Source organism: Micrasema longulum, unplaced genomic scaffold, assembly GCF_059751315.1.
Source record: "Micrasema longulum isolate JH-2025_06_02 unplaced genomic scaffold, ASM5975131v1 h1tg001018l, whole genome shotgun sequence".
Lineage (NCBI taxonomy): Eukaryota > Metazoa > Arthropoda > Insecta > Trichoptera > Brachycentridae > Micrasema > Micrasema longulum.
The window spans coordinates 522320-542132 of record NW_028278206.1 but is presented as its reverse complement, the minus strand read 5'-3'; the positions used below and the strand labels follow the sequence as shown (position 1 = coordinate 542132).

At 30.4% G+C, this 19813-nt stretch overlaps 2 protein-coding genes across 6 annotated transcripts in view; one reads left to right on the top strand and one right to left on the bottom strand.

The window, feature by feature from the left end:
• Window positions 1–18945, top strand: part of LOC148277523 (uncharacterized) — a 32555-nt gene extending 13610 nt beyond the window's left edge. For 2 of the 5 annotated variants that reach the window (XM_088232774.1, XM_088232772.1), the window contains 5 exons: window positions 2573–2890; window positions 4794–4925; window positions 7271–7484; window positions 8448–8660; window positions 12130–18945. In XM_088232774.1, the coding sequence (XP_088088900.1) occupies window positions 2573–2890; window positions 4794–4925; window positions 7271–7484; window positions 8448–8660; window positions 12130–12209 (957 nt within the window). In that variant the 3' untranslated portion in view covers window positions 12210–18945. Of the gene's footprint in view, window positions 1–2572; window positions 2891–4793; window positions 4926–7270; window positions 7485–8447; window positions 8829–12129 lie in introns of all 5 variants that reach the window. The other 3 variants (XR_015823445.1, XM_088232773.1, XM_088232775.1) reach the window with 3 other exon arrangements.
• Window positions 18946–19402: 457 nt separating this feature from the next.
• On the bottom strand, window positions 19403–19786 carry LOC148277522 (uncharacterized). The gene has a single exon (XM_088232768.1). It carries the CDS (start codon window positions 19784–19786, stop codon window positions 19403–19405), a length of 384 nt encoding a protein of 127 aa, XP_088088894.1.
• Window positions 19787–19813: the final 27 nt, after the last annotated feature.

Genomic DNA, 19813 nt, shown 5'->3' with positions numbered 1-19813 from the left:
ATAGTTGTACAAATGTCGAGATCCATGCATTATCTAAAGCTGTGTCAAGCATTATAGAAAAAATCAAGGAAGAAGTTTCGCGTTGGTTTGAACATGTAGTGCGAGTATATAGAAAAATAACGGCGAAAAAGATTTATGATACAAATGCTGATGGATGCAGAAAACGATAAAGACCGATAAATACATGGCATGATTAAATTCAATTAATACTTGAAAATTGTTATCTTAAATGTCGGAATAATCGACGTGCGTGCATGAGAAAATGTATGAATGTAGAGGTAGGGAGGTTTGTATGCAAAGACAGAATGAAATGGCTCACTCAATTCACTGTAAGAATAAAAAAACATACCTTTTAATAAAAGCGTAAATAAAAAGCTTACAACAATCAAAGAAAAATATTTTAATTTTTAAAAATCTTTTAATTCATTTTCGATTAAAATTAATCTTCAAATGTTATCTTATTTTATCTCATTATGATAATATAAAACACCTATTTTGATGAGCGTAAGGCTAATAAAGACACAATTTATTGAATTAAAAATTACAAAGACATGAGATTAAATTTCTGCTGACAAACCTTAACTAATGTAAGTAAATATAAGTTTATCGGCGGCCTCCGTGGTGTAGTGGTCAAGACGCTTGACTCGCGCACGGAAGGTTCCGGGTTCGATTCCCGGTGAGAACACAAAAAAAAATAATGTGATTTTTCTCAAGCCTGGTTGTTCTGTAATGTAATTCACCACTGTAATTGGGCCTCCTGGCCTGTTGTGGTGCAAAAAAAAAAAAATGAAATGAAATGAAATATCACCACTTACCGACATTTTATGTGTACCGGTTCCGAGACGTACCCATGTCTCCGTCAAAACACTACACCAACATGCAAATACTAAAATACACTTTCAACTTTACAGTCACCGTAATATATATTCCAATATATACGAAAAAATACATATCTGCAGAGTTAAAGAGTGCTTGCATCTCCTTTAACTCTGCACGTTGTTTTCGTATTTTTTTGTCAATGTTATATGCATATACTACAGTGATGGTAAAAGTGTATTTTAGTATTAGCATATTGGTGTAGTGAGTGTCCTGACGAAAAGACGGGTACGTCTCAAAGCCGGTAGACATAAATAAATCGGTTAGTAAAAACAAACATTTGAACAAGTATTAGTATACTAATATTTACTTATACTTGTTCAAATATTTGACTACAAAGTTCATGCTTTAAACATAAATAACAACATATATCTCCAAAATAAAATAAATAATCAAATTCTCTGAAATGACTCATGCTCAATCTTATCACTGCTATACGTATCCATTAATTTCAAACTTTTTATTTTACTTCTTGTAGTTTATTTGTTTTTGTCCAAAATAATTCAAATTAATAAAAAAAAAATTTTTTTTTTTTTTGACTATTTTTTTTTTTTACTTACCGTTTCAAAGCTATACAAGCTTCTTTATCATGGTGTACTTAACTAATTAATTGTATCCTATTTTATTATATCAATGTTTACTTAATACTACATGTGGAGTTAGAAAATCAAATATTTTTGTCTTGTAAGGATGGGAAGCGTAATGTGAGATGCATGCGATCTTTAAAACTAGAAAGTAGTGGACTTAAGGAAATATTGTTTATTTTATTAGAACATATACCTCGATTTTCAAATTGTCTAATTTTAGTATTTTATTTTTAACTCGAAGAACTTTTAATCCAGTTTTTTTTATATTATGATTGTTTCACATCAGATGGTTTGCAAATTTATAAAATGTATTATTATTTAGGCACCTTAAGTGTTCTTTTACTAATTTTTTTTTTCGTTCTTCCAATATAGATTGAGTCGCAATCGTTACAATTTTATTGACATATTCCAGATTTATTATATTAGGATACTTCGTCTTTTTGATTATTTAACAATGTTCCTAATTAATTAGTTGTGTAGAATGCAAGTTAAATGTTTATTTGTAGAGAACTAGATAATAGGTTTAAAAAAATGACATTTATTAAAACAATCAGCCTCCATTGTTTAGGTGGGTTAGCTTTTTTTATTGCGGGAGTAGAATATACATATTTATTTGTAAGATTGCGTTTTTGTTTTTGATTTAATATTTTATCAATTAAGTTCTCATTAGATCCATTATTATAAGCTATCTGTTTTATTGTATTAAGTTTTTTTAAAATTAGTATTATCTAGTGGAACGTTGATTATCCTATGTATCATTGAATGGAATGCGGAATATTTATGGGCAATTTGATGATTTGAGGAATTATGAATAATTGTGTCTGTATATGTTGTTTTCCGGTAGATATAAAATAATTTTTTTATTATTAAACTCGAGTCGAAATAGTTCAATAATTTATCTTTTTCTATATTTTAAGGAAATTTTATTTCTTTGCGTAATTAATTTAGGAAATTAACGAATGTCTGAAGTTCTAGGTCCGTTCTGTAAAAAGGCAAAAAATACCATCCACATACTATCGCCATAATATAACCACTTAGTGATACAATTTTTTGCTACAATTTAGATTTCTTTATCATTCAACTTATTTATTGAGTTTTTTTATTTACAGCAAAAACAAATGGAAGTTGGCAAACGTCTAGATCTTTCCAGCTACCTTCTGGAGCCAATCCAAAGAATGCCACGATACCTTCTCTTCCTGGACGAGCTGGTGAAGACGAGAGTTTTGTATGATGAAGAGGTAAAGTCGAACTGCAGGGATTCCGTCATCAGTTCTAGTAGTAGCGCAACATACGAGAACATTCCAGAAAACTATGCTGCTGAATTAGAGACACCACTTCAAAGTCTCCAGGCAGCAAGAGCCATGATGAAAGGACTGCTTAGAAAGATTGACAATACTATAGCAATAGAAAATATTAAAGACTGCCCGGTAAGTTCATTTTTTATTTTATTTTGATAAACATCTAAGTTGTATCTGATAATATCCATACCAATATTATAAATGCGAATGTGTGTTTACCTGTTTGTTTGTGTTTTTTTCACGCCATAACGAAGAGACTAATAGACAATAACAGGAGAGGCTGATAATTTTAATAAATTAGCTATTATTTATCCAAAAAACAATATTACTCCCTCAGGAATATTCGAAGTGGAAAAATTAATATTTAAACTACTCAGAATAACGATGTTACTTTGCAAAACACCAACGGATTAACGTACACAGAGATAACTAGAAAGCCGGGCAAATTGTTACTTTTCATCCCGGAATCCTATATTCGGAAAGTTTCATTTTTGAAAATAAAAAATGTACATTTACATAATCCATACTACTACTTCTGTTCTGTTCAGTTAAATAAAACTGATCAAATGACTATCTAGTCTGTGTTGCTGACAAATACCCGATAATTTCTTTTTTATACTACGCGAGCGAAGCTGCTGGAAAAATCTAGTAGTATAATGTTTAGTACGTGGTATTTTATTGCAAATAAATGAATTATCACCAAATATTTTTATTTTTTACGAGAATACTTTATAAGGCACTGAAATGAAAAATTAAATTGGGTGGGTGCTATAATGCAGCAGTATATGCAGCAGTAATTGAACATTCTATATCTAATGGTCAAAAATAAATAAACCTTATGCGTTCATTTTAAGAAAAAACACACGACAAAGTGTTTTTATATGGTAGAGATAAATTCTCACGTATAATTTAATTTAATTTATTTTATAAATTTATTGCATTTATGTGTATACATATTTAATACCAGGGAATCTATATAACACAAGTGGATAGAACATGAATACGGAGCGTTCTCTAGTTAGGATAGTCTCCATCTAACATGGCTCATCCTGTTCTAAGATGGACATGATTGTTTTTAACCATTAAGTTTAGAGTATCCAATCACTATAGCATGTCCGATTACTTAATAATTATTTATTTTTTAAAATTTTAATCCCACCCAATTTAATTTTAAACAAAACATATTTAGAAAAAGTATTCATCGTTCCCTTTAAAAAAAATATATATATATATTTAATCAATATTTTAGTACAAATTTACATTCAAAACAACTTGCGTTTTAAAGTCAACAGATGGAAGAGTTGAGGAAATGTGGATGTTCAAACATGAGCAAAATAGTGAATGTTACATAGTGTGTAAAGTGGCCACTTAACCAGCCAATGACAGGTCATAAGCACTGTAAATTGCCTAGACTTCCATATTCCCATGTCGAAAAGGTTTTCCCTCTCTGTCGAAATTAATTTCAATGTTTAACTACTTGTTTTCGACCGATATTATCAGGCATTGGTAGAAATCCTAGATAAAGGTAAAAAAAGTTTTTTTTTTATGTTAACTGTATATTTCGTACAGTTATTTTAAAAATAGTATTGTTGACATTTATAAATAAAATTTTTTTTTCGATAATTTTAAACTATAAATACCTTTCTTATTTACCTATTTTTAATTTTTAACTATTGTTGGTGTAATTAATTTTGCTATTGGCGATTGGTTTTGAAGAAATTTGTGTTATGTATAACGTATATTATGAGGTTTTTATTTGATAAATTCATGCATTAATTTTTTTCTATGCGTATAAACGGCCACAGAATTGAAATATTTGAGTAAATTTTAAGAATGATAATATTACTTCTTTATTTTTTAAAAAGCAATAAAATTATGGTATATTATGTTTAAAACGGCATAGTTTTTTTTTTGTTGGAAATATTAACTTTTTAATGGGTCTAAGAGCGTTTAAGTAAATTGTATAAATACTTTTATTTATACTAATAATGTGAAGTTGTGACATTACATTGTATGTTCATTTTCTCTACAGATTGATCTCTTAAATGAAGGAGAGCTCCTAAAACAAGATGAATTTCATGTTATGGATTCGTATAAGAAAAGATACCTGATGAGATGTTTCCTCTTTGAAAATTGTCTCATATTCACCATTGTATCTAGAAAGGTAAATATTTTTAATCTTTTTTGAAAATAAAGGTGCTTATCGTAATTTTACTGAGTGCATGAAAACGTGGTTTTAGTTAAATTGAATTTAAAAAGTCTTTAACCGAATTTTCAAAGATTTTCGCTGATTTGTAATCAGATAATTATTTCAATAACTTTCCTCACCCTGCGTTAGAACACCAATCGCAGCGTAATTCGATCATTGCTGTTAGATGATCAGTCTAATATTGCAGATGCCAGTCCAGGAACTTCGAAATATTCGAATCTAGAAACACGTGTTCCAATAAATCTTTCACGTCAACCATATCGTGAAAACAAATTTGAAACTTTTTGCATGAAAGGAAAACGTGCTGATCACTACACCACGAGGCTGATTATATTTTAAAGGCCAAATACATTAGATATTTCAACCCATATAAATATTTCTTTTTAAAAAGTTATACAATATACGGAAACTGTAGCTGATAATTAACAATTGATGATTTAAGACGATGCAGGTTATTTTATTTTCAAAATATCAGTCTTTTATCATTTGAGTTTGCGTATTTTTTTATGAACCTAAATCCTAAAACAGGCCACAGCTGAAACATCCCACCCGATTCTCACATGTTTTAACTAAATAAAGTTTTTTGTTGAATAAAATTCAATAGAATATTGTTTTCGAAGTAAACAAATAATTAGCTATCCCTTTCAAGTAAATGTAAACCTTATACATACAGCAAGGTAAAAAATAATGCACCTCCACTATAAAAAAAGAAATGAAATATCTACTAACCGGGTTGTCCCTTGGCAAGTGACGCGGACTCATATCAGAGGTCCGATTCGCATTCCCGGCTGTAGTATGAACTAGTAAAACGCACGCAAAATGAGGAAATCATATGATTTTTGCCATTTTAAAACGAATGTTTATTTTTAATCGCGCAATAATGAAAAAAAAACATGAATTAGATAAGAACAAAATTTTAAAGGTATTTCTGTTAAAAAATATACTTAAAAGTTTTATGTAACTTAAATATAATAAGTTGTAGACCGGCAGATTACCCCACTTCAAATTTTGACTAAACTTAGGTATCTGGGTTCTCATATAAAGACTAAATATTGAACTAAAATTTGTTCTTATAATTTCTTGGCGGCCTCCGTGGTGTAGTGGTCAAGACGCTTGACTCACGCTCGGAAGGTTTCGGGTTCGATTCCCGGTGAGAACACAAAAATTGAAATGTGATTTTTATCAAGCCTGGGTGTTCTGTGATGTAATTCACCACTGTAATTGGGCCTCCTGGCCTGTTGTGGTGCAAAAATAAAAAAATAAAAAATAAAATAAATAAAAATAAAATAAATAAATAAAATAAAGATAATAAATTGAACGTGAAAGTGGCCAAAACAAAATCGTAGTTTTTTTGTTTTTGAAAAGTAATAAAAGCATTTTAAATCATTTTCCTTTATTTCTACGTAAATAATGCCTTCGGTAATACCTATAAAAAACGAAAAAGTTAGTTAAAACCTCTTTTTATAGAATAGTATTCTACTTTTTTATTTCAAAGATAATACTGGTTGTAATATTCAATTTCAAAGAATATTTCATTTACGTTTTTATAACTTTCATACCTGCTCTTATAGGTACTGGTAAATATGGTTTGTTTTGTTGGTGTGACAGCTGTAATATTTTTTTATAATTCTACATATTTTTTTAATGTATTTTTTGTTCATTACTCATGCATTTTTGTATTTTTTGACACCTAATTATACCTATACATTTTTTTATTTATTTATTACCAATGTACACAATCTTTTCATTTTTTTTATCACTTGTGGAAATCCGTTTTTTTTCTTTTTTTGTCTATTTTTTCTTTTATTCAGGAAACAAACAGTACAGTTACATAGTTTTTTATTTAAAAAGTTAAACTAAACTCTAATGGACCAGTGAAGTTTCCATATTATATAATAATCATATGTAAGGTTATGAATGAAAGTACAAAAAAAAGAAGGAAAAAAAAAACATAAATGAAAGTTGTTTTAAAATTAAAATTAAAGTAAAAAAAGTAATTTAAAAGTTTGTAGTTAGTATTTACAAATGAAAATAATATTAAAATGATGAAAATTTTTTTTGTAAAAGTAATTCATTAGAAGGTGAGAATTAAAATAAAAAATGAAAAGTATGCTCAAATGTAAAAAAAAAAAACATTTTTAAAAAGGAAAAACGTAAAATATACACATTTATATTTTATGGGATTCAAAGAAACGATGAGAAGAATCTTTAATTGAAAATATAAAATATATAGTTTATAAAAATGTAAATAAAAAACGTATTGGTGTTTAAATAAATCAATAAATAATTGTTTTTTTTAGCAATTAAAAGAAGAAATATTCTTCTACCATGACATAATAAGAATGGGTGACCTTGGTATCACTCCGCCGGAAGATGACTCCGCGACTAGTTTCTGCCTTTGGTACAGAAAGAGGACGATAAAACCTTATGTCATGGAGGCTGAACCGGCCATCAGACGGGCGTGGGTAAACGAAATTACAGATCTTCTGTGGAAACAGGCAGTAAAAGATAAAGGTAATGAAATATTTCATCAATTTTACTTGATATTATTTGAATTTTATTTGCAAAGAATATGTTTAAATTCTCGGTAATATTATTATAAGAATTTGAAATCAAAGTAATATTATATACAACATAAAAAAAACGCATTAATTGTTACATGATAAGTAATAACCATTTTTAAAACGTATTTAATCATATATACTTATCGTCGCCGTCGCTTATAATGCAATAACGCGTATGTTTATTTTACGAAAATGCTTTACTGAAATAAATTCGTTATAGGTCTAAGACCCATAAATCGTAAATTATTGCTATTTTTACTCTAAATAACGATAGTTTTTCTTATACTGCAACTATATTTTTGGTTAATATAAAATATTAATAGAACTCTTTTTAGGCTCCCCTGCCAAAAAAATCAATTGATAGTTACGCGGTATTGCAGTCAATTCATATTTTTTATTGTGAGATTTCAGGGTTAGGTACTCCATTTTAAGGACTCATTTTTTATATCGAATCATTCGATCGTCTTATAAATTTATTTAAAATGAAGAATAATGAACAAGTAATGTAAAATTCTAAAAATAGAAGGAAGTTTAACTAATAATTGAAATACATTTGTGTTTTTTTGTTGTACGTAAAATATTAATACTGAAACACGCAAGTTCCTAATATAAATCATCATTACCTATAAAGATATGATACATATTTCTTATCACTTTGTGATTACATTGTTAGTTCAAAGCATATTTCGCGAATGACAAACATTTAACAATGAACCGTTACGTAATTTCTAATTTCAACTTAACGCGTAAATCGTCCAAACGATTGATCACAAATATCTGGCATAAATACTCAGATTTTCAAATTAAAATGGTATTACTAAACTTATGGCAACTTGCCATTGATGACAAGCGAAGATTTCTTACTAAAATACTCACTTGAAACCGTGCTATATGAAATTTTGTATCTTTCTAGAGAAACTGCAAGCATCCAAAAGATACTCTACGGTCTCAATAGCAAGCTCTTCGAAAGAATCATCAATAGCGAGCACTTCGAAAGAGTCATCAATAGCGAGCACTTCGAAAGATACTTCCTCAATTGCAAGTGCTCCGAAAGATTGGTTACCGGTAGCGAAAGAACCTGCGATAGCTGAAGTGGCGGGTCCAACACACCTCACAGGTGATCAATGTACGTCGACAAAGAGAAAGAAAAGGAAGCAGAAGGTTAAGAGTAATGTCAGTGATACTCTGGTGTTCGTAGGACGAAACATGAATGTAATTTGGTCGTCGCTTAAATAGACGCCTGCGGAATAAAAGGGTACCAACATCTCTTATTGAGGCTAAAGTCCGTCGCCGTGTAAGTTGATTTGGGTGGTGTAAGATGGCCAGCATGGTAATCCATAATCACTGGACATAAGGTGCATTCAAAATATTGGGAAATGCTTTTCGTGCAAATTGTATACGTTACTCAATCTACTTGTCATTTGACATGATATGTCACACTTGTTATTAGTTTTCAATTCGTATAATTCAAATTTTAGTATCTGTCTCTCAGGCACGATTCAGCCAAGTATATTGTTCGCCGATTACTGCTAAAGTATTCGATGAAATATCAAACAATTGTCATTTATCTGATGTTGCATTTATGCATATCGTTAAAAAAACAATTATCATTCTGTTAACGATAACAACGGGTACGTTATGTAATGTAATATGCTAAAGGCTGAGGCCCGATCACGAACAAATCTGCTATTAGAGATAACTTATTACAATTAAAGAAAATTTTGATAAAGTACATAAAACAACTTTGGTTTTAAACAGTTTTTTTTTCTACCGACAGGTTTTAAAGCCACACGAGCTTCTTTATCAAGGTATAATTAACTTATGAATTCTATCCTACTTTAATGTATCAATATTTACTAAATATTACATATGGAGCAAATAAATCAAGTATTTTTGTCTTGTAAGGATTGGAAGCGTAATGTGAGATGGGTACGATCTTCAAGACTTGACAGGTGTGGAGTAAAGAAAATATTGTTCACTTGGTTATTTATTACATTTTTGTTCCTATTATGAATCGATTATTTAATTTCAAAGATTTCCAAGTTGCCTAATTTTAATATTTTTCCATCCTTACAAGAGAAAATGACTTGATTTATTAGCTCCATATGTAATACATTAATAAATTAAAATGAGAATGATTTTATTAGTTAAATGTAAATTTATAAAGAGACATGTGTAGCTTTGAAATCGGTCGGTAGAAAAAATAGGTGGATAAGAACAATTTCAAAAAAAAATATTTTATCATAATAAATTACCACAAAGTTAGTGCTTCAAATAAAAATTTAATAAAAGATATTTTGATCAGTTATTTTGATCAGATAATCACCATTGGATACAATTTTTGTAAATATTACCAATGAATTTTCAAAACTAAAATTGTGTATTATTAGTTTATGATTTGAACATAATGAACTAGTATTAAAGATAACGTTTCATGTAGTACCTATAAAAAAATTGATGTGTTATGGTAAAAAAACGACGATAGTAGATATTACCAATGTAAAATATAATATAACAAGAGAGACTGAAAAGAACCTTCTGTTTTTCGATTCTTCTGTTTGCAGAGTTACATTAAAAAAATGTTTGGTGTTTACGAGTATTTGTCAAATTATATTCTTGTGGCGTTTGGGTATATTTAAGTTTGTCATGTGAAAATACTTTATGGACCGGTGTACCTTTTATCTATTTTAACGTATCGATAATTCCTTATTTAATATACCTACTAACTGAAGCGACATAAAAATAAATCAGACACTTAAATATGTCATTTTTTAATGTTTTTTTTACATAGCTTGATCAAGTGAATGCGTTTGAGTTTATATTATTTACTTTTGCCCTATGCAGTCCTCTTTTTTGAAATTCTATTACAAAATATTATTATTAAGAGCGCTTTACACGTTAAGGTTGAGCTCTAACAGATCAATACAGATTTAAAAAACCCTTTGCTTATCGAGTATCTTCAAAATTTCTTGATATATGTAGGTTCTGCAGTGCAGACGATGAAATACCTTTGCATATCCACTACGTAAATGTGATGCTTTATATTATAAAAGAAGCCGCATCTGCGGTGGACAATTGGTCGAATCTGTGTGAGAATACTCGCCCCTTACCTAATAGCCCGATGTTTTAAGGATATGAGCTTAAAGCATGAGATATTGCCATAGATTCGAAACCACCGGCACTTCTCCCAGTAGCTCTTTCTTCGAAATATGCTAACGAAGCGAGAATTATTTTACGGAGACTTGTCACAGGGCGCAGTGACGTCAAGAGCTTATTTTGCACTGACCCCTATCTACAAAATATTTATTTTTTTACTTGACGGTATTTTATAGACCATCATTCGTTTAAAGTTGTAAATAAAGTGTTATTTTTCTTTTGTTTGGAGTCCACTATTTTATTTCTGGTAATTAGATATTAAACACCACATTTAATTTCACCACACAAACTAAGCGAATTTATTATCAAAGTGGTGAAATTTGTTAATCACAAAATACAGAAATTGTAGAAACTATAAAACGGATCTCTTTAATAATACTCAAAAACGTATTAAATTGTAAAACAAAAAAGTCAAACAAGTAGGTTTTTAACATTTAATTGATAAATTTCAACAAAATATGAATGAATTCGCTTATCAAGATTTATTTTGAGAAAAATATTTGTTTTGAAATGTTTTGTTAATCTTGTTTTTATTTATGCTTACTTTTATTATTATTATTTGTGACGTCCCGTTGCTTGCTTTGAATCTGTCGATGTTGCCAGTGTTTATTTTATTTTATCTGGTTTGTGTGATATTATAGTGTTCCATAATTTTTACGACCTTGTAATTAACTATCGGAATTTCTTTTGAAGGTGTGAAAAAATTTAAGCCAATATCAGATTATTGTTTACAGAGATTGATTATTGGATGAAAATTACACTGCAGATCGATTTTAAATGCGGTCAATAATATAAATAAAAATACTTATTTCAATTTTTTTTATATATTAAAAATAGAGATGAAACGGATATCTGGTAACTTTAAAAAAAGCGTTTTCGTTTTTTTATATATAATTTTTTCCTACCAAAATAATAGTAAGATATTATTTTTATTCAAATAATAAGCTGTGTCTCAAAGAGTAAAAATACTTTTTAACTTTTACAGATTTTTATTTCAGTTGGTTTAATCTGCAAATGTATTTCGGACACAATATTCCTTGTCAAATTCAACTTTTTCTACCTTTTTAATTTTCATTGAGTTATTTAATAATAAAACTTATAGAAGCGTAAAACCGCTTATACTTGTTGTTTGCGTTTTATCGAAAATACCTAGGGTGGATGCTATTGTAGCAGTTCATGCTATAATAATTTGGCACTCTCAATAAAATGGTCAAAAATAAGTCAACATGAGAATTTATCTTCATCATAAAGTAGACACTTTTTTGTTTGTTTTTTCTTAAAATAAACGCATTACATTTTGACAATTATATTAAGAATACATAATTACTGAAGCACCTTCCCAACCTAAAGTTTAAAAATAAAATACTCAATTTTGATGACACCTATTTAACACGTTTGATTCTAACAAGTTTTATATAAATCTTGTTTTTTTCTTGTAGATTCTTCGCTTCGTGGGGTTCCAGGTGAAATAAGAAAAATTAAGAGAAAACGTCTCCGCACTACTTGGTACGTTGAATGAAGAGCGCCTTTTTCTTAACCTTCAATCAAGATGGGCGGGAAATACGCACGTGTTGAAGATGTAATGTTAATAATCTACAAATAAATAACAAACACACGCCAGTGATATAAGCTAAATATTGATGACATCAAGTGAAATTTGTCCCAAGTGTTACATATAATAACTATGTACTTAGATAATTTGATTGGCTTAAACCAAATTAATTATAAATTACTTAATATTATACCCAGTGATATGCTAACTACCAAATTATCATGCTCTTTATTTTTATGCCATGCCGATGTAGTACAGGGTGCGGCAGAATAACTCCTTTTTTTAAATGCGCACCATTCAGTCGGTCGATGTCGTAGCGGAGCGCTAGTGGTCTCGTTCGAGAGGCGGAACTACTTTTTTGTTTAAACACAGTATAGTTGTCAACAATATTTTGAGTTTGTCCAAATTTTTGTAGACAAGGACTGGATTCAACTCCCCGGGGAGCTGTTTATATTAACATAAGAACAACAACAGATGAAAGAATTGAAGGAATATAGATGTTCAAATATAGGCAGAATAGTGAATGTTACACAGTGTGTAAAGTGGCCACTTAAACCAGCCATTGACAGCTCATAAGCCCTGTAGATGCCTAGACTTCTATATTACCTTTTCTTAAATGTTCTTCATCTCTGTTGTAATATGTTAACAGTTTAGTTGTGTTTAGGAGCGTGCGTTTGCCGTTGAGGCCTACTTTTCGAACGGATGTTCTGTGATCGCAACCCAGCGCGCCTTTTGGAATCACTTTAATTTAGTTCCTAAATTTGGTTCCAACAAGACAGTGTAACGGCACACACTACAAGAGCATCAATGGCTGATTTTAAGGGAACACTTCCCAGAGCGCCTCATCTCAATTAGGTGCGATTTGGAGTGGCCAGCCCGCTCTTCCGATTTGTCCCCTTGTGATTTTTTTCTATGGGTTTTTTTAAAATCCAGTGTTTTTTAAATATTTAAAAAAAAATGAAATCAAACATATTTTTATATGGGAGTAGCATTATTTTTTACCTTGCTTTTTATATACAAGATTTATATTTCAAAAAGATAATTTTTCTGCTATTATATTACTTTATTTTAGTTAAACTGTTGAGATCAGGAAGGATATTCTAATGTGGGCCAATCAGAAACTTCTCAGCATTCGCTCATGTGTAGAGGAAACCACTTTAAACTCTTCAGAAGAAACCGGTCTGTTGACAGTTGTCAACAGGCTTTCCGTTCCACGAGAAGAGTGTTCGGCATTTTGTTCCCTACTTTGGTTTATTTTACCAATTGCCTGCACTATATTGATCGTGTATGATACCACCTCTCGTGTGAGTTCTTTATTGCCTATCACCGATGAAATGTCGTTAATATCTTCACCCAGGCTTCTGCATCGCTCCTCCAGCTGTTGTCTTTGATAGCTGAAAAGGGGGCGATGCATTAACAGGTGAGGGACACCTTGAGAAGTTTCATAATTGCAATGGCAGCTGTCAATCTCAGAATTTATGTGAACCGTCCAAGGACCTTGAAAGATTTAAAGACCAATATCCAGTAAGAAATTGCCCAGATAACGCCTAATATGCTAGCCAGTCATGACAAACGCCAGAAATCGGTTTACTCAGTGTATGGAGAATTGAGAACGTCACCTACCTGATTTGATCTTCAAAAACTAAGTTAAACAAAATATTAGGTATGCGCCTATACTATCAAAAACATTTTTTTAAAATCTGATTCATAAAATGGGTTTTGTTAAGTTTTAAAAAAAGGAAGTTATGCTGCCGCACCATGTGTAATGTACATTGATTGAAGACAATTATTTTAACATGACTTGATTTACGAAGACTAGTCATAAATTACCCTAGAATTGAGTTCTTAAATCGTTTTTTATTTAATACTGTAAGCTGTAAATTAAAAGTTTTGAATTATACAAAATTATGTATTTAACCCTGCGATGCGGTGGTCGCAATACCCCATAAGACAAGAACGGTAGAAAAAACGGAAACAAAATCACCATTGATCTACGCTCGGTATTTCAAACAACATTTTATCCACTACTTCCACACCAAATTTTGTAATATTGTAAAAGGTTGCGATTTCTTGCTTGCATTTATCGCCAGCATCTGCATCTTTGGCGTCATTAAAATGCACGCCATAAAAAAGAACAACGTTTTTATTTTCGGTACATAGGATCCAACGGTAATTTTGTTTTTGTAAGCGAATAAATTTGAATTCTCTGCGAGCCATGAATGTCTTTACATAAGTAAGTTTATGTTTTTGTGGTTTTCAATCAGATTATCTTCTGAAAACAAATTTTCCGCTGTAATATTTTGCCCCGTATTTTAAATCGTGAAAACTTGTCTCCTAACTACATCAATAAGCTTATTACTCAAAGGATAAACCCTGTCTGGTTGAGTTCCCAGCTATATCTCCAAATCATAGGAATAAAATTATTAAAAAAAAAAGTAATTAAATATCATGATGACATACTAATAGTATGACTTGAACGGTCGCGATGTACGAGTATCTCACAAAACCAACTTAAATATATCTTTAATTTTTTTTTATTTAAAAAAATATCTTGAAAACATGAATTTGCAGTCCATGAAAAAAATTGTTCAATTAAAATAAATATTATACACCTAATTAACAAAATATAACACGAAAGGTCGCAACTTATTTCACATATCTTTGCACTAAAAAGACCGTGTGCGGTCGTTCTACGATTCCAGATTTCTGACTTAAAATAGGAGCATCACCATCACCTGGACTTCAAAAGATATGAAGGGGAGCGATATTGTCACGTGAAGATAATATGTGTCTTATAGACATATTGCAGTCATCATATCGTAGGGTTAAAATGATATTATGAATTTAGTATTTTCGATTCTTTTTGCATATTTATATATATTACAACGGAGACAAAAAACAATTTATTGAAGGGAATATTGTAATTGGCTGGTTAAAGTGGCTACTTTACAAAATGTATAACATTCACTATTATACCTATGTTTGAATATCTATATTCCTTAAATTCTTCCAATTGTTGATATTTTTTAATACAAAATTTGTTCTCTACCAGAATTTTGACTAATTCAAAATATTGTTGACAAAAAAAACATTAATACGCAAAAGTTCAAAGAAACTAGAATGCGCAAAACTCAATAATACATAATAGTTTTATTTTGCACTTCTAATACAAAGAAATAAAGATATTATCATGATAATGTATTAATAAAAGAAAACAATATTTCGAATTAAATAAAGGCGAGTTTAGTTTTATATATTCAAAGAAATCCCTGAAAAAAACGTCAAAACTTTCTCCTCCGCATGCTTTTTTTAACACGGGGCTAAAAAGCGTAAAATTACAAAAGGCAACATGAAAAAAATACTCATATAAATTTTCGCGTTTTCTGGGTTTCGAAAATTGACCGAAAAATGCTAAGAAACATTTTAAAAAGCAATCAATTATTGTTCTAAAAAACTGTCAAAATAAATAAAAGTAAAAATAAAATATTATTTGAAGCACGGTATAAATAAAATAACGCATATACCTAGTTTGTGTAAAATCACCAAAATAAATTTACTCTGCCTATCGGTTTTAGAACGCCACTTATTATTTTTAAGCCACGACAAAGGAGCGGTACTGTTTTGAAGCTTTTTAGCTGATTAAATATATTTCAATGATTTTACACATTCAACCAATTTATTCAAGAATAAAATTGTATTATTTTATGAAGAAAATGGGAATATTTTATTTCGTATTTTTGTCAATCAAAATAAATTTAGAAAACAAATGAATAAAAAATGTTTTCAATATCTGTATAAAATTTTCTTTGGTTTCAAATGTTTAAAGAATATTTAATAATGTTACTTACTCCTACGAAAAACGCGATAATGCATGTTTTTTTACTATCGCTGCTGTACTTAAATCAACATAATTTGTATAAAAATACACCTGTGATAGTATCATAAATAAAAATTAGTGTTAACATTGATTATTTGATTGATAGAAATATTTTTATAATTTAAATGATAAATTACTATGATTTAAACAATGTGCCGTGTAAATGAACATCTTCTGAATTTTATTGAAACTTGTGAAAAAATTAATAAGTCATAAATTTGTACGAGTATTAACAAATTAAAGCTGGGATGGAGAATACCTTAGAAAAGAGAAGATGGAAGTCTAGGCATTAACAGGGATTATGACCTGTCATTGGCTGGTTTAAGTGGCCACTTCACACACTGTGTAACATTCACCATTTTGCCTATGTTTGAACATCTATTTATATTTATATTTCTTCATTTCTACCATTTGTTGATTTAAATGAAGTTAAAGAGCTGAAACCTTTATTGTTGTGAAGAGATTAATCTGAATGAATTATTTTACATACTAGGAAACAAAAATTTTCCTAGTCTTTTGCTCTCGTCAGTCTTAAACTGCAAATTTTCTAAATTTTCTACCAATCTTTGTGATCTTCTAGTTTAACTTTCCAATAATCTGAAAGTATAAACAAAAACATAATAAAATTAACAATGATTGGAGTTTGTTCGAGTGTTTGTAGACAGGCTGGATTTCTCCCTTAGATATAAATTTGTTACAACAATCATGTGGGTGAGATTCAACTCTTTTACTTCACAAAAATCAACAAATATAAGAGTTGAGGAAATTTGGATGTTTAAAGATAGGCAAAATGGTAAATGTTACAACTTCCGACTTCCATATTCTTTTTCTAAGGTATTCAAATTCAAATTATTTATTCACAAAGTAACATAAAAAATAACAAAGGATTTAAGACGTTAAATTGGAACTTTATATCAAACCAAGAACCCTTGAGCAATGGTTCGACATTATTGAGGTATAATACTCTCTAATAGCAAGAATATTTGCCTCTTAAACATAGTTTCACTAATGTGAAAGATGTCGATCTCCAAAGTGATAATGTTCAGCTGCTTGACTGCTCTTCCAATCGGCATGACCAGAGGCAGGTTGGTTCTGAAAACCGGGAGGTAAAACAATCTGTGCTAACGCTGTCGGAGATAGCCATCAGGAGCATAAAAATTGATACTCTCTAAAATGGCCGAGTTATCGGTGAAACCCCTTAACAGTCTGAAAAAATGGTCAGTGTAGACCCATCTCTTCTAAGTTGTAAACTATTGGTCCCAAACATACCTAAGAGGAACCTAGTGGGATAGAGCCACGGATAACTACCATACTCCCTCATGTAGAGATACCTCAGAATTTTTTTCTGAACCCTCTCTAATATGGGAGGGAGTATCTCGCTTCGTGCGGACTCCATATCACCGATGCACTCTCAAGCCTCGAGTGAAACAACGAGTAATACAAAATTCTGAGTGTACGGGGATTCTCAAAAACCCTTCCAGTTCGGAGAATAAAACCCAACATCTTTAGTGCAAGGTTATATGTTCTCTCGGTTTGAGCATGAAAAGTCAATCTGCTTTCATAGATTACCCCAAGAACCTTAATTGTTGAAACACGGATGAGTTGGTGGCCACCCATGCGTATCTGTGATATACAGTGCGCAATGCTCTAGTGAAATATAAAATTACCAATTTTGAAATATTGAAATACATGTGATTGATATTACTCCAATCTAGGATATCTAGGATATATAATCTCCATCCCTGTTGTAATTTGTTAATCTCAATGACTCCCGAGGAGGTGAAATCCAGTGTTTTATCTACAATCATTTAGACAAAATCAATATTGTCATAAATTTGTACATTTTTTTTACAAACAATTGCATAAAATTATATAAAAAACCAAAAACACCACAGTTTTGCATATAATATTAATATTATGCAATATGTTTGATAAAACCGTATCTTTTTTATGTTATTATATCATTGTTGACCGTAAGTTTCTCTAAAATAAATAAATAACATTATTTATAAAGTATTAACATGTTTATATTTTCAAGAAAACTTTAATTCGATCTGTGCTAAATGACTTGTCACCAATGACGGCATTTCGATTTACAGGTTGTTGCCTTTCTTGCATCTCTTTATCACATAAGTATTTGCATGAACGTATATCACGATTTGCTGTTTATTTTTTTAATTGTTGAGTGCAAACGTTATCTTTGCTTCAACTGAGAAGCATTTGGCAAGGAAGTAACGCGTCTTGAATTGTTCTATTCAGAAAATCCCATCAGTCAACAGAAGTATTTTTGAATGTCTACTTTTCTATGACGATTTTATAAGGAAGTATAAGCATTATTATTTTATCAACAATTTATACGATCAAGGGAATCTTTTAGAATTTTTTTTAAAACATTTCTTCAAAAATAATCTGCTTAGTCTCTATTTGCAGATGGAAAAGAGAGGATGTGAAATTAAGTTATGAAAAATATACTTGTGGTTTGACTTGTGTTATTAAATTAATGACTAAGGGGTTGCTAAACATTACAATTAATTTAGTATACGTCAATGGCTGTCATAAATTATTTGTTAGATAGATCATTACTATTCAGAAGACCACATTATAATATAACGTAAATATTTTGATACGCAAAAATCTGTTTCTTATTATTTCGAGAATACCTTAAAATAAATAATTACAATTGCTTATGCGAATATTTTCTTTTGATATCATAAAAATAGGATACGCTCAAACTTTAATCATTTAATGACTTGTATTATGTAAATAAACTATTTTGTTTTTAGTAATACTTACATGTTATTGAGAAATAAAAACAATTGTATGAACGATTCGTTATTTTATTATGATAATTTGTAACACAGCATAATGCCATCTACTTTTAGTGCCCTGTCGGGTATCCCCGACGTTGTCAATCACTCTGGCAAAAGTCTCTTTGTCCTGTGCTGCCCGGAAAATCTGCTCCACAGTCCAGAAGCTAGTCCAGTCTCGTATATTTCGCAGCCAGCACATCTGTCTTCTTCCAGTCCCTCTGTGACCCTCAATCTTGCCTTTCAAAATTAAATGAAGCAAGTGTTTTTTTTCTTCACGCATTATATGCCTCAGATACGAAATTTTACAAACTTTTAGGGTGGTTAAAAGTTCTCTGTTCGTTCAGGTATGCCCAAGATATCTTAAGCATTCTACGATGCAACCACATCTCAAAAGCATCCGGTCTGTTTATACATACAACAATACAGACCAAACATATCATTTTACCAATCTTTGCCTTATTTTCAAGTTAAGATTAGCATTGCAGAAAAGGGATTTCATTTTCCAAAGCAGCTCTTGCTGCCTCGATTTTGCATTTAATTTCTATATCTGGGTCGAGGGTCTCTGTTAGAATGCTGTCGAGGTACTTAAACTTGTTCACCTTTTCAATGTCAGTACCCTTTAGTTTGAGAGAAAATGCGGAGTAATCAAGTCGGCCAAATGTTATCCATTTTGTTTTACCAACATTAATTGTTAAATTTAGCTGTTCGCCAAATGCATACGGACTATTTAACAGCTCCTGAAGATCGGTAATGGTATCCGTCAGCAAAACAGTGTCGTCGGCGTACCTGATATTGTTGATGACAATTCCATTGATCTTCAGGCCTCTTTCATTGTTGTTCAGATGTCTTAATAGCATTTAACTATGAAAACACCTCGCATATTG